Genomic DNA, 15805 nt, shown 5'->3' on the forward strand with positions numbered 1-15805 from the left:
TGAGATAGGAGCTCGCTCCTTACAAAAGATGAGAGCTTTTGTAAGATCTTTGTATAGGAAAACAGGGATTTGTCACTTGGCTTTATTCATTGATCTTCAATGAACACATGATATCTAGCCCAAGTCATGATATCTTGAAAAAAAAATCATATATTGTAACACTAGCCCATTTCTTACATTTATGGCGGACTTGGCCCATATTTTTACTTCTTAAAATGATTGTACTTTCAAAGTGAATACTCTATCCTACATTATTTTTATAATATATGTACATGCTACTCTCACGCTCCCAACCTTGGGAGCTTCTATATTCCCTCGCTCCCCCACTCCCGCACCGGCTTCCGCTCCCACTTCATGCAACTAAGGTTTCGGCTATTTGACAAAAGCTACAGAAGTGAAGAAAATGTATACTTGCAGATCAGATTATCAGCTTGTGGCAACAGAATCCACCCTTGATTCAAGTCTGTGCAACTTCATCGCTGAATCATTAGTTGCAAGGGTCTCACATTCTCTTCAATTGATTCCTATGACAAAAGAGACCAAGTTGTTTACCATGAACCCATCCTACAATTAGGTTGAGTTGATGAGTCTGGTCTGGTCTCATCTAAAACCATTTCTCTAGGATGGGTAACCTCTGTGCCATTCAACTTCTCCTGCAAGATTAAACTGACATAAGATCCAGGGAAAGATGAAACATCATTCTATTACAGCCCTACATAAACAACTAATCCGACCCGACAAAATTATCAGACACAAAAAGCCATCCTCCTTGGGGTAAGCAGGTCACGACAGGAAGTTAAATGTTTTGTTGCGTTTCAGAGAGGGAAAAAAGAAAAGAAAGTGAAGCAAATATAAGCCTACAAAAAAGAAAGAGAATTCTACGGAGATAAGAAGTACCATCAATGCACAATTTTCATCCTTCAGTTTCTCTACTTCTTCTGTCGATTGATTTATTTCAGATTTAAGGGCTGTGTTTTCCACTTTCACAGTTTCATATCTCTTCATCAGTTCATCAACTTCAGCCTGGAAGCAGGGGAAAAAACAGATTAATGGAATAATAAAGTCACTCGAAGCCGAGTTAAAAAGGTGAATTCTACTGAAAGAATAGAAAAAATAGCAACTCAACGTGCCTGCTTCTTTAACCTAGACCTACAAGCAGATTCTCTGTTAGCCTGTTTCCTCTTCTCTCGCTTCAGCTGCTTCTGCTCCTGAAGAAGCAGATGCACAAAGCAAACAACAGTATGAAAATAGTACTCCATCGTTACTGCTTTCTACGAACTGTCCTCTGTGCGGAAATGTTTGGACTCACATTGAATTACTCCAATAATTTTTCAGAAGTTCAGCAAGACAGAGGATTTAAAAAAGGCACTGCTTAGCAATGTCCTAATACTGGCAATGTGTCAACTCAAAATTTTCGCTTTGCCTGCCAGTTATGCAGTTCATGCAGCGTATAATAATTTGAAGCAAAGGTAACCGGAAGTACATTAGAAAAACTACAAATCATGAAAAGCAGCACCAATCACAGATGAAGGGAAACCCTTATCCTACTTGTAAAGATGCTTTCAAAGGCAACCCTGCAACAGCGAAAGAAGCAGACTGAGTCATGCCAGTCTCTGATTTTCTATTTGAAGTGTCCACCGGTTTTTCAGGAGCCACAGTAATCCCTGTTAAGTCTATGGAAGCCACGTTGGCATCCCCTTCGGCTGTAGAGTTGGCTTGGGTATTGACTTCAACATCGCGGTCTGTTTAAGAAACACTATATCAAATAACAAGTTTCGAAATACATCTTATAAAATAAAAAAATGTTTCGAAATACAATAAGACAGTTTCTTAACTATCTTGGAGAGTAAACACAGCCTGCTTCATCATTATCTTATTTGAAAGGGGAAAAAAAAGCCCTTTCATGTGCCAGACTGCCCACACTCACGTAAAGGGAACATAAGCTAAATTTATCTATTCCAGAAGACTGGCAATAAAAGGCAATATCTGCATTAAACGCAATCCATATTATTCTCAGGATAATTTCCAACTAGGACTTGATCATACCAGCGTTTTGCTTTCCCATTGAAGTGCTCTCCCCCTGACTTTGCTGTGATCAAAATTAGAAAATATTATTTCCTCACAATGCTACAACACATGTGGAAGCCTCATTTGATAGGAGGGATAAAACTGCAAGGAAGTTGCATGGTGGAGGGTTGGAAAATGCAAGGGACATTGGATTACTGTCTTTCCTCCATTTACCGAGTTGAGTGAGAAGAGAAAGGAAGGGGTAAGCTGGGGACATCATTTTGTTTGTTTTCCACCATTGCATGTTGATGTGAAGGTGATGTTGGAAGGGGAAAATGAAAAAAGGAAAAGTCTTATCCTTTGCTTTCCCTTTATTACTTTTTGATATATTGAAAATGGAAGGCCAGGAGGGAATTTTCTCCCTCTCCACTTTTACTTCCCCTTTCCTTCCAAAGAAAGAATATGTCTCCATTAAGGGAGGAAAGCATGTGGTCTTCCAGTCTGTTGGCTTGGTTCAGCTGGTGCTACTTGTCATTTAACATCGAAGCTTTAGTTTAGCAGTTCTCCTCCCTCCTATCCAGTGAAGTTTAAGGACCAAAAAAATATTAACAGACAAGATATAACCCTTACACTTGTGTGACTATCACTTCTGCTACTAGGAGCATCACCTTCTGCACTGCTCATGGTCATTAGATCCAGCAGTATTGGTTACAACCAATAGAGCAATAACTGAAATTGTATTCATGTAACCAATATACTAAGTTACAACATAAAATAGAGCATGGCTTCAATGCACACACGAAGAGCACTCAAAGCTAACTTATCATCCTTACCTAGTTTGCTCCCAGGAAGAATCTAAGTGCTTACCAAAAAAAAAAAAAAGGTTAACAGACCTCCGTGATGCCCCATTGATTGAACCTTCACCATCAACCTCATGAGTGCCATCAACTATTTGCATATCAACTCTATCCAATCTATCCAACATCTTTGTTATGCCTTCATCCATGCTCTCTGATAAAAACAGTTGCGTACTCACAGGAGTAGTCTGCATGACAGTCACCGTGATAAGACTTTAATTGTTATGCAAACGGCAGCTTTTAGTGAATCATCCTAGCCCAAAAGATTCATAAATCATCACTCTCACAAGTCATAAGCAAGGAAAAGATTGGGCAAACCAAATAGAGGTAGCTTAGTTGGCCACCCTTCTATCTCTACTAAGAGGTCAAGGGGTCAAATGTTGCCAAAGGCAAGAAATGATCAGTAATTCTCTTGTATAGGGGTCTTTCCTCTAAGTTTATTTCTTCCCCGTATGGAGCTATTTCTTGATTGTTTTGTATCTTGCTTGATTTAGTTGTTGCAGACCTCAAATGATGTAGTGTCTCTTATTGAACTCTTTGAATGCAATTATCCTACCGCTCGACATCAACAACAAACAGAGGTTGGGCAGATTTCAACTCAAGAGACGGTGTATGGTGGAGTAATAACATTCCATAGGAGATATAGGGAATGTACCAAACATGGATTAAAAGCAAAAGTGATAAATCTGGAACAGGACATGCATTTTCAAAGGATGAATCTGACCGAAAGAATTGTATTGCATCTCAGTCAGAGAAAAGGGATGGGGTGCAGTACTGTAGGTGTCTCCTCGCTTACATTTTGAAACAAGCAGACTTCCAATAATAGTAGAACATTATGTTGAAGCCATTAGATGAAATCAAGAAGTTGAAATTTGTAAGTTCCTTGTTTCTCTGATGTAGAGAAGATACTCTCAAACTCTTTCTAATAAACAATCTACATTACGAAACTTCATAGTGGGAAACCATGACTTACAAGAGGAACAGCAGGATGAGCATAATAAACTCCAGGAGAGTAGATCGTTGAGTAAGGCACCTCATAGGGTGTCATCACAGGCTGCAGGGGTTCATCATATATTCGAACACGGCTGCTAATCAGGCACATAGAATTTCCATAGGAAGAAACTACAAAGTTACCATAGAACAAAACTAAGCAGAGTACCTGGGGTTGGGCCCATGGATCATGATGAGGAGCATGACCAGCCATGATTGCAGAGTTCAGATATGATGGTGGTATGGGGACCTCAGGCGCGTAATAAGACTGAAAGCAAATCAGATGGTCAAAAAGTATCTCTACACAGTTAACATAATCTAAACATCAGAAAGGTCCAAAGGACTTGGTTGCCGTGCAATATAGGAAGATGGTTCCTAAAGAGAATAACCTGGCTACTTACCCAGTTGGGATAGAGATGAATGTTTGATTGTTCCTGCCAATGCAAATGGATAAACCATTTTCAGATCCTAAAACCAAGAGTTAACCAGCCAGAGGAACAATGCAACAGAACCATCACTTCATTTGTAGACACGTTTTTTTTATGCTATGAAGCACTGACACCTCTAGACGTCGAAGAATCGTAGTGTCAGGACATGGCGGGACACCTCGGAGATACGTACGGGACACGCCACGTGGTGTGTCCCATATTTTAATATTAAATTTTAAGGGGGACACGGCGGGACACCACTGGGGACACGGCGGGGACACCGATGGGGACACGGCAGGGGCCAAACTGCAATTTTTAAAAAAAAATTGGGGGCCAAACTGTAATTTTTGAAAAAATTGGGGGTCAAACTGTAATTTTTTTAAAAATTTGGGGCCAAATTATAATTTTTTTTAAATTTATGGGTGTTAAACTATAATTATTTATTTATTTATATATATAAATAAATATACACGTGGCGTGTCCCCCGCCGTGTCCGTGTCTCCATTTTTTTAGAATTCCCGTGTCCCGGTGTCCGTGTCCGTGTCCGTGCATCATAGGTTTCATGTATGTCTAATTTTGGATGGTTCTAACGAGAATAACCTGGCTAGCTGCCCAGTAGGGATACAGATGGATGTTTGTTTGTTCCTGCCAATGCCAACAGATAGACCAATTTCAGATCCTAAAACCCAGAGTTAACCAGCCAGAGGAACAATGCAATAGAACTATCACTCATTTGCACACATGTAGTACGAATGTTGGACAAATTTTTCCAATAAGTTGTACAATTTCCTTATTATGATTGCAGTTTGTGTACTATATTTGGGAAGATGGTGAAAAATATTTCTTTTGCAATTGAGAACGGGGTTCATATACTACAACGACAAAAACATATCAGGAACACCTGAACTGTTTAGATGGAGATGCTTTTTCAGGTTTTGGAGTATCTATGCATTCACTACTTCTTCATGTTTGAGTTCCAACTTCCAAAGAAGAATAGAGAACTTCTGTAGAACAGTAGAAGTGTGGAGCTGATGAAGAATCTCCAAAATTAGGTACTTCACTTCTCCTTTACTTGCATTTATCTTTTTCCATAAGAAACAATACAATTAACCCTCCTGGACCAACATTAAAAACATGATATCTAGAAGATACATTACACAAGGGAACTGGAAACTGCCAAAAAGACAAACAAATTAGAATAGACAAACGAAGAAAATGATCCAGGATAGAAAACGGTTAAAACATTAATAAACGGAACTGGCAGGTATGCACACCATGAAGATTTGCATGCATGTGCCATACACGCATCTACTAGCTTTATTGCTGTTATGGCAGCGTTTGTTTTGTCCTTGCAGGATTCATTGTCACACCCGTGCCAATTCTAAGAGTGCTTGCGGGGAGCAACACTATGTGTCACACAAGGAGAGAGAGGGAGAGACACATCCGAAAACCATGCAGTACCAAGACATTGGTATTCAACTTAGGGGCATAAGTTGGTTGTTTAAGGAAGGTTGATTACGATTTTTCTTTTCTGGGTGTGGATTAGGAGCTAAGCTAACAGAGCAGGGGATTATCATTTCTGCAGATTTTCAGTTAGTGATCAGAGTGACAATGAGATCAAAGTCAATAAAATGACAAGATTCTGAACTTAAGAGGACCCCTCCCGATTTGAGAGAAGCCAACATGTAACTGAGGGGGAAAAAATAAATCTTGCTGAAAGCTTCAAACCTAAGAACTCAAGTACCAAAACGGTTATCTTTAGATCTAATTCTATTTAATTTTCTAAGGAGTAAGGAGATACAGAATATGCAGTTCTGAATCCCCATTACTAAATACGGAGCAGCCAAGCAACATACAACCACCCGAGCGAGTTCTAGAGACAATTAAACTTATTGTTCCACAATAGACTAGTCATCCTATTCTAAAAGAATGTATTTCCTCGCGCCGATAGTAGAGTAATCTAAAAGATTGTGTGCAAAACGGAAGTCCTGTGTGCTGACTCATTATGTAACATCACACCTTGACAGCTTGGGATCAAATTGTGGAAATTATAAACCCCCACTTCCTCGTCCGCAATTCTTCTTACAGAGTTATGTAATGTAATCGAAACGTGAACTAAAAACGTATACCTGTATAGAATCCAAAAGTTTTCTTCCTCTGAAACGAAAGACACAAGTGTGCTGTAAAACTCAGGGGAAGAAGAAGAAGAAGAAACGAAAAAGAAGAAGAGCCATTAGTCGCGCGAAACCCTATACCTAGCTTCTCGTCGTTTTCGGCATTGCCTATTCGGGTTTCCAGCAATCACATTCACAGGAAAGGGAAGCTCTCGCTTTTCCAAAAACGCGCGCGAGCCAGCCAGTTTGACGACAGAGAGAAAGAACGAAGAGGCGCCAGAGTCGTGTTTGGTTTTTGTTGACCCAATTTATACGGAGGAGAGAGCGGGTGAGTTTGGCAGTCTATTCGTGCCTTCTTGGCTTTTTTCGAGAAGGGATTAAATTCTTTCCGCACGTGGAAAATCTCGGACCCGGGGACCCTGTCGAGCGGCACCTCTGCAGAGCGGGTGCCAAGCGGTCAATCCGGCTGTTCATCTAAAAATCGACTGCCCAAATCAAAACATCTTTTCCTTTTCCTTTTTTTTTTTTTAAATCCATTCGGTACCTTTGCATCTGGACTATCCAAAACATTTTTGGACGACCGAAATGCACTCGGCACCCCTGCCAAGCACCCCTGCTTGGCAGGGTCTCCCGGTCTGGAAAATCTCACTTTTTTACGAGCAAGACTACAGTTCCCGACCGAATTTCCGACGCCGCACTGGGCCCATTCCGGCCACCGGACGCTTGATTGGAGCCGACCAAAAATTCTAAAAAAAAAAAACCAAGTGGGTTCTTGCGAGAATCAACGGCATCCGATGTGTGTAGGTGACCAAACCAAACACTTTATTTTTTTTATACATTGTAGACAAAAAAATGGAGTGTTTGGATCGGCAACCTACACACATCGGATGCCGTTGATTCTCGCGTTGACCCACTCGGTTTTTTTTAGAATTTTTGGTCGGTTCCGATCAACCGTCCGGTAGCCGGAATGGGCCTGGCGCGGCGTCGGGAATCCCCGGTCGGGATTCTCAGACTTTCTGCTTTTTTACTACCACTTTTTTGATTTATCATGTCTTTATTGTTAATTTGAATAGTTTATCTCGTAAAACTCACATAGTAGTGTATTAATTTTAAAAAAAATTGATCGAACATCGTTAGGAGTGTCAAAATTGAATTTTGCTTTGTAAAATGAATAGTTTATTTTTATTATTATTAATAGAAATCAAATCGTCCAATTTATAAACTAAAATTCAAATTTTGATATATCTATCGACTTCCAATCAAGCTAATTTTTTGTATAACAATACAATACTGCGGGTCTTAAAATAGGAACGGTTCAGATCACAAGAATAGACACTCGGTGGGGCCTATAATGGACAACGGTAGAAAAGTGGGACTTTACACCGGTGGTGGATAAAATCTATTCTCTTTCGAAAATACTACTACTAGCAGTGTTTTTTATTCCATACTTTTTTTCTCGTTTTTTAGTTTTGTATTAAATTTATTTAGATTATGGATTTATCTCGATAAGAAAAATTAAAAAATTATGATCGAAACTCATACTAATATTTTGAATGAAAACAAATAAGCCAAAAAAATCTGTCTATTGGCTTATTTTGTCTTCACGATTGTAATTTTTTACTTTTTCAATTTTTCATACTAAGGCAAATTAATAATTCAAAAAAATTGATGCAAAATTAACAAATATAAAAAAAATGAATGAAAGACAAAAAAAAATCAACTTTGACTTATTTTGCCAAAATAAGCCTCACCCAACTTCATTGGAAACTACTATTTGATATTTTGGAAGGAGTAGTAGAAAATACACTACAGATAAATGGAACTGAAAATTAACTTTCCTCATTTTTCTTCCATTTTCTATTTCGTTCAACTTTTCTTTTTCTTTTTCTAATCAAAGGAACAAGCTTTCTGAGGCTCCGTTCCAGAACACCTTCTTAAAAAATACTCCCTCCGTCCTGCAATGTTTGACATTTTTGTGCTTTTCGTTGTCCCATAATATTTGGCTAGTTTGAAAAGTCAATAGCAAAATTAGGTGAACTTCCCATTTTACCCTTTTTCTTTTGCACTCTAAATAACAATCTATTCAAAATTCAAAAAAACAAAGTACAAGTACACTATTCAATTTGGAAGCCACAACTAGCGCCAAAACTTTTTGGTATCCGGCCCAAATTTGAAAATTTTCAAATAGTGTTGAAATTACATAAGGGTAAAATTGGAAAGTTAACTCATCAATTGTACATCAAAAATTTTCTCTTAAAAGTGGGAATTCCCAAAAGTGCCAAACATTACGGGACGGAGGGAGTAGGTATTTATTTCACATTTTTAAATTCAAAAATAACGTAAATGAAAAATAATTTTTAAAATTTTTTTGCACCGTATTAAAAATCTCAATAAGATCTATCAAACAAAATCTATAGTGATAGAAAAATTATTTGTGTAAGCACATAATTTTTGAATTTAAAATTATTTTTTAAAAAAATAAGTATTTGTTTATCGTTTTGGAACGGGGCCTTAACACTCTTTTATAGGAGTAATTATTACTCCGTTACTTTTCATGTCTTCTTTTTACTTTTTTTTTCTTCTCAAACGGGAGATCCTGCTGATCTTTGAGGTCAAAGGTCAGCAACCTCAAAGGTCAGCATGTGTGTCCCAAAAAACGTGGACGTTATGCAAGAAACTTCATTATTTTTTGTCATATTTAGTGCCCATTAAATGAATAAAAAATTAATAACTTTTTATTTTGGGGGCTCCATTATGGGTCTCACAATTATGATTTAAATTGCAAATTTTTTTTTTAAATTTCTGAAAAAAATTAGCACAATTCGATAACTATAAGGATTGTTTCAAAATTCGTAGAACGCTCCACGAATCCTTAAACAGCCGTACCGATATCGGATTCCCCCACCGAGAATGCACCAAATAATATCCATGACAAAAGTTGGGGGCCTATTAGCAATTTCAGAACTTTACAAATCCCAACAAATAATTTCCCGTGAGCGCTCTATCAAACGTTTATAAGCTGCAATTATCTCGTCCTCTTCTCAATTACGATCGAAGAAGAGGATCACTCTTCCGAACGAAAAGCCCCTCCGATTATCACCACCGCCGGTTTTCCGATCAGTGCCCTAACCCTAGATCCGAAGATGAACGACGCGGATGTCTCCAAGCAGATCCAGCAGATGGTCAGATTCATCCGCCAAGAAGCGGAAGAGAAGGCCAACGAGATCTCTGTTTCCGCCGAAGAAGTACGTCTCCTTTTTTCTCCAACTCAATCTTTCGCTAAATTCTCCTTAAACAAGTAATTTGTGACAGATCTCAGTAAATTCGTTTGGATTTGCTGTACATGTGTCGTGCGTATCTTCAATTGAATGTACTGTTTTCAGTTTTTCCACAATGGCATATGTTAGGTTGTTGTTGACCTAGATGTGTATAGATTGGATACGTGAAAAAATGCTACGTTGTGACAGGAATTCAACATCGAGAAGTTGCAATTGGTAGAAGCAGAGAAAAAGAAGATCAGGCAAGAGTACGAGCGGAAAGAGAAGCAAGTAGAAGTTCGGAGGAAAATGTAATCTGTTTGATCTGCTTACTTTTCACGTCTATGTCTATATCTGTGATTCTGTATGTATCTGTATCTGCGTGCATGTACGGCTCCATTCTCCTTAACTTTTTTGACTAGTTCGTTTTGTGTGTTCTGCTATGTCTTTTCTGAATTTTTGTTCGATTCGCATCAATTTTTTTTGAATTAATTATCCATCTTGTTGAGGGGAGTACAAAATTATGACCAAAAGCAAAAATAGATCACTAAAGATGAAAAAAATTAACATCTGTCTTTTTGTCTAAAGTATTGTCTTAAATGAACTTTTTTCAACATCGGCCCCCATTTTTATACTTTTCTGATTTCTCTCGTCGAGGCGAAGGATTAATCCCAAAAATTACGAAGAAAAGCTCAAGAAAAAGTTACGAAAAGTGAAAAAAATACCGAAAAAAGTTATAGACAAAATAATTTAGGAGAATGGCTCCGTATTGGCTAATCCTTTTCTACTAGTAAACTGTGGTAACTGGTAAGGGGGTCTCTGTTGTAAGGGTCCCTGTTGTAGTTGATTTGTTGAGATAGTTTCCTAGCTTTCCTTGCGAACCTGATACTCATTTGCTTGTTCACTCTGTCAGTAAGTGTCCTTCGGACCTGAATTCCCTCTTAGATTACTCTCAAGTTTTATGAAAATTTTGGTCCGTAGGTTAATCATCTTCTTCTGAAGATATTCTCTATATCATTTTAAGGAAGCCGAAGCCCGATAGGTTGTTAACACGTGCACACAGACACGCACGCACACAACCGTAATCACTTTGTTTTTGAGAACTCGGGGAGGAAAAGCTTATGCAAATTGATCTTGTTAGTAAGTGGCACTTACTTTTTGTGACTTTGATATTTTGTTCCTTGGAGCATCTCCAGCCCTGACTGTTTCTATTGACTTAGAACAAAATTCTGAGTAAAAGAACTGAGTCTAGTCCTTGACTCAAACTCATACAAAAATGAGTTTTTGTTAAACTTTTAAGCAAATAAAGGGAGACTCAAACTTTGAAGGCTTCTTTTGCTCTTCACAAGTTACAACTATGCCATTAATGAAGCTTTTACTGAAATTTGGGCTAGATTTGGGTTTGTCGATTGGAATGTTGCATACCAAATGAAGCTTTTACTCAAATTTGAATAAGCGCCAGAGATGCTCTTACTTGTTACAAAATTGCTGATATCAAGTTCCTATTAGGATTGCCATGAAAATGACTCATGTTGGGCTCTGCTTGTTTAGTATGTGGTAGGCCAATGAAATGTTTCAAGGAAAATTGCGAGTAATAGTTACTGTTATCGTTATTGTTTTCTTCTCGTGTTTATTATACAGTGAAGCATTTGAAAGTGAAAACTGTGTATATACTTTTGTGTTGTAGTGAGTACTCTATGCAGCTCAACGCATCACGTATCAAAGTTCTTCAAGCTCAGGATGATGTGGTCAACTCCATGAAAGAGGCTGCTGCAAAGCAGCTCTTGAAAGTGAGCAGTGAGCATAATGTGTATAGGAAGCTTCTGAAAGATCTCGTAGTTCAGGTAGCAAAAATGGACTCAATTCGTTGATGTCATACATATGTTTGTTTTCTCTTTGTATATTGGAATGTACTTGAAGGTAATGGTTAACTTACTGTCAAATTTTAAATTATGGTGCTTGTTTTTTGCTAACCATAAATAATCGAAAACCGGGTCAATATTTCTATCTGTGCATCCATATATCGTCTTGCAGGAAAAGTTTGATCAAAGGATTCGTAATCAGGTTAAAAATTTAGATATTCTGTATTGCTCCAGCCGATATTTCAGAGAAAAGGAAATGAAAGATGAAAGAGTTGTAGATTTGTAGGTGTACAAAAAAAAAAAAAACTACCTTCTCCCACTTCTTAAAGATTTATGTTTGGGGTTCTGAGTTCATAAAATAATCACCTCTAACTACAGTCCTAGTTCCAATTCCATTTGTTACGATCAAATTATGTTTGGCTTTAACGAGATGTTTTGTTTCTTCGTCTCTACAGACATGTCGGAAAAACATGGTTTGACCTAATTTCGTTGGGTTGTCGAAGACTCGAAATATGCCTTCATGACTGTCTTTGAATTTTTTTTACTGACATTGCTTTTGGCATGCAATGTAAATAGGACGTAATTTTCATGATTATGAATCATTGTAACTACACATGTTGCAGAGTTTGCTCAGACTCAAAGAACCTGCTGTCTTATTGCGTTGTCGGAAAGAGGACCTAGATATGGTGGAGAATATTCTGAACTCAGCAAAGAATGAATATGCTGAGAAAGCAAATGTTCATGCACCTGAGATATTAGTTGACAAAACCGTCTTCCTTCCACCTGCTCCGTCCCATCACAATGCCCATGGTCCCTTCTGGTAATTCCATGTTTCAGTTATAAGCAAATCTTAATTACTCAACCTGCGTCTTTATCTTTGCTACATTTGCTGAACAGCAGTGACCAAATTCTTGCTCCTATTAAATTTTTGCTGCTCAAACAATTAACTTCTTATTGCAAGAACAACGGTGAAAATCTCTCTCGTCTCTTTTTTCTTTTTTCTTTTTCAGCTCTGGAGGTGTAGTACTGGCTTCCCGAGATGGGAAAATTGTATTCGAGAACACCCTGGATGCTAGGTTGGATGTTGTATTCCGCAAAAAACTTCCAGAGGTAAGTCACTTTCTAACTTGGTGATTTGGTCCTCTTCGAAGCCCCACCCCATTTTCTTCTCCTTCTATTGTGTAACAGTGTTCCACATGTGCATTGTTCTCATCCTCAACTGTTTCACTAGCTGTTAATTTTTACGTTTTCTATGTGCATGTTTTTGTGCTACTTTTGTCTATGGTGTCATTGAGATTGTCTCATTTTATCTACTTTCCAAATGGATGGTCTAGATGTTGAGATTGAGCCAGAGTTGGGCATCTGTGAGTTAGTTGCCTCTTTGTGCATGGTGCTTTCAGTGCAAATGTAGTAGCCTGATATCTATTGCTTTCAATGATGCCCCATGAGGACATTGGCCTCGTTCCTTTTCTTCAATGCTTGACCATGATTTTGATGGATGTATCTTCTTATTGCAGATCCGCAAGCTGCTCTTTGGACAAGTTGTTGCATGAGGGGTTGGAGTACTTTGTACCTATCGTCTATATGGTTTCACTAAGTTGTCAAGGTCGGATTATACATTGGTTGTTGGGCTGTCGCCTATGTTATCAGGTGGCTTGTTTTGTATTTTCAGTTTCCTGTTCCCAAAATCTCTATTTGCTCATCTCAAAGAAACCGTTGGTAGCTTTGTTTTTCATTTTGCCGGGGCATATCAAAGACACTTGTATGGTCCCTATATTTGTTGCCTGCTTAGGCAGTTATTTGTTTTGAATAAAAGTCGGAGCTGGATGGACTATGCTTTGTTGAGCTACCGAGTATCAAACTACTCCTCTGACAAACCTGATACATTACTGTTCTTCCAAAATGCAGTTGAAGTTTTTGCTGATATATCTGTGGTGTGTGTGCACTATCAGGCGTCATGACACTGTCTCCATTGTGGCAGTGAGCTAGTAAATCTGTGTTTGTGTATTCTCTTAGAACTTGATGGAAAGGATTGGGATTTTCTCTTTTAGCCCACTATTTCATATAGCCCATTTCCAATATTTTTTTTTAAAAAAATTTCTCCATATAACCCATTAAATGTACCTTATCTTCTCATTATACCCTTCTTTTCTCAAAAATTACCCTTTAACTCCCACCCTACCCACCACCTCCACCTCCATAATCGCCACCTCCACCATCACCTCCACCTCCATAGCCACCACCGCACCACTGCCACTCCTACCAGAACACCACCGCCGCAACACCGCCTCTCTTCAAGGTGTCGTTCTCTCTCTCTCTCTGTTCGTCAGTCTCTCTCTCTCTCTCTCTCTCTCTCTCTCTCTCTCTGAGTATATACATACATGTATTTATGTATGTATGTATATATACAATAACAACAATTAAATCACTTTCGGTAATAACATGTTGAAAATATGTACAAAATTCGGTAACCAATTGTCGAACTATATATACGAAAATCATACATAACATTTCGGTAAATGGTTGTGGAAAACAATATTATATTTCGATAACTACATGTCGAAAATATGTTCAACCTCTGGTAAACAACTGCCGAACTACTGTATACGAAAATCATACATACATTTCGTTAAATAGCTGTTGAAAACAAGATTATATTTCGGTAACTACATGTTGGAAATGCATACAACAAAAACAAGAAACATATATTTCGATAATTGGATGCTGAAAATGTATCTCAATTTCGGTAACTAATTGTCAAGTATGGTAATATTTTACAATGGTTAACTACCGAAATTACTTACTTTATTCTATTCGGACCAGACACATCGAAAAACTGAGTTTTGTAAACCCAGATGCCACAACAACAAAGAACAGGAGAATGATGAAGAACAGGATGAAGAGAAGAGAAGAACATGAGAAAAGAAGATGAAGAACAGGGGAGGTTGCATGGTATGTGTTTTTTTTTTTTTAAATAAAAACATGAATGATGATTTAAGGGGAAGGGGGAAGAAGATAATTTAGGAGTTTTGGTCATAAAGGCATATAGGTCATTTTATGTATAGGTATAAGGGTAAGTAGCTCGTTTTGCATTAGGGGGTCATGTTGTAATTAGTTGAAAATTTTTAACTGGCTAAAGAAGAAAATACGGGGCTGCGAATAGTCGCTCCCGTTTACTTCCTGTTTTTATTTTTCCGATGCAAATTGCCGTTTTCACCCTTCAACTTTTACCTCAGTTTTCTCGGAATAGAGAACCAATTAAATTCATAATGACAGTTGACTCTTTTTTCCTGTATAGGCCAACATAATTAATTAAACCCAAACGTTCCCCAAGCCAAGTATTGAGTATTTAGACTTGGGTTTCAAAAAATTACTTCTGAATTTTTTTTGTTTTGAGTATTTCACTATCGTAGTGCTTGATTTGGGGATGAGTTGTACGAGACTCAACTAAGGTAAAATCCTGCTTCCGTCTCTGCGTGGATTCGAACCCTAGACCCTCTCTTCCATCAAATCTCTTTTTACTTGATTGCCTTTAGTTTACAGTTTTTATTTACGTACTTTTCCACAAAACTACAATCAATTGTCTTTCCGAATTAATATAGGCCAGGTAATCGCAACTTAGCCTTCGTAATCCCTGAGGACGATCCTCAGAATACTCATCGCTATTCGTTTGAAGAGTAGTAATTGTCTCATTTTATTACATATATATATATATATATATATATATATATATATATATTGGTACGAAAATAACACGATCACTCATTTATCTTTCTTTGCTTTGATGTTGTCGGCAAAATATTCCTCTTGTGTCTCCGTTCGGCTAAATAAGCCAATTGGCTTCTTTTTTTTTATCCGTATTCAATTTTTTTTTTCGTATTTGTTAGTTTTTCGCCAATATTTTGGGAATTATTTTACCGTCATGACAAGAGGAATCTAAAAAGTAAAAAATTACGATCGAAATCTATTTTTTTAATAAAGACAAAAATAAGTCAATAAGCCAATTTTTTCGTCTTTATTCAAAAAAATTAGATTTCGATCATAATTTTTTACTTTTTAGATTCCTCTCGTCATGACGATGCAATAATTTCCAAAAAAAATTGACGAGAAACTAACAAACACGAAAAAAATTTGAATAAGAACAAAAAAAAACCAATTGGCTTATTTAGCCGAACTGGATAAGTTGTTTTAAGTTTTCTCTTTGCATAGGTTTATACCTTACTGTTAGTAACTCCGGAAGATCTCTCCTTTTGTTTGAGCTTTCTAATAAACAGTCTAATTATCAAAAAA

The 15805-nt window shown here is 37.6% G+C and overlaps 2 protein-coding genes across 3 annotated transcripts; one reads left to right on the forward strand and one right to left on the reverse strand.

Annotated features, from left to right (window-relative positions):
• Window positions 1-503: 503 nt before the first annotated feature.
• LOC131334149 (common plant regulatory factor 1-like) lies at window positions 504-5690 on the reverse strand. 2 transcript variants are annotated; one of them, XM_058369034.1, is made up of 11 exons: window positions 4883-5690; window positions 4256-4288; window positions 4024-4122; window positions 3838-3918; window positions 2901-3052; window positions 2638-2683; window positions 2047-2089; window positions 1549-1742; window positions 1131-1208; window positions 898-1023; window positions 504-653 (listed from the first exon to the last, which is right to left on the reverse strand). In XM_058369034.1, exons 3-11 carry the CDS (start codon window positions 4066-4068, stop codon window positions 549-551), a joined length of 870 nt encoding a protein of 289 aa, XP_058225017.1. In that variant the 5' UTR covers window positions 4069-4122; window positions 4256-4288; window positions 4883-5690; the 3' UTR covers window positions 504-548. The 2 variants fall into 2 exon arrangements, with proteins under 2 accessions (XP_058225017.1, XP_058225015.1); XM_058369032.1 differs by lacking the exon at window positions 4883-5690 and having other exon boundaries at window positions 4256-4834.
• Window positions 5691-9325: 3635 nt separating this feature from the next.
• Window positions 9326-13360, forward strand: LOC131332315 (V-type proton ATPase subunit E-like). Its single transcript, XM_058366467.1, has 6 exons — window positions 9326-9641; window positions 9864-9964; window positions 11341-11497; window positions 12139-12335; window positions 12526-12625; window positions 13033-13360. Exons 1-6 carry the CDS (start codon window positions 9540-9542, stop codon window positions 13066-13068), a joined length of 693 nt encoding a protein of 230 aa, XP_058222450.1. The 5' UTR covers window positions 9326-9539; the 3' UTR covers window positions 13069-13360.
• The last annotated feature ends 2445 nt before the right edge of the window (window positions 13361-15805 follow it).

This window comes from Rhododendron vialii, chromosome 7a (assembly GCF_030253575.1).
Source record: "Rhododendron vialii isolate Sample 1 chromosome 7a, ASM3025357v1".
NCBI classification, from domain to species: Eukaryota; Viridiplantae; Streptophyta; class Magnoliopsida; order Ericales; family Ericaceae; genus Rhododendron; species Rhododendron vialii.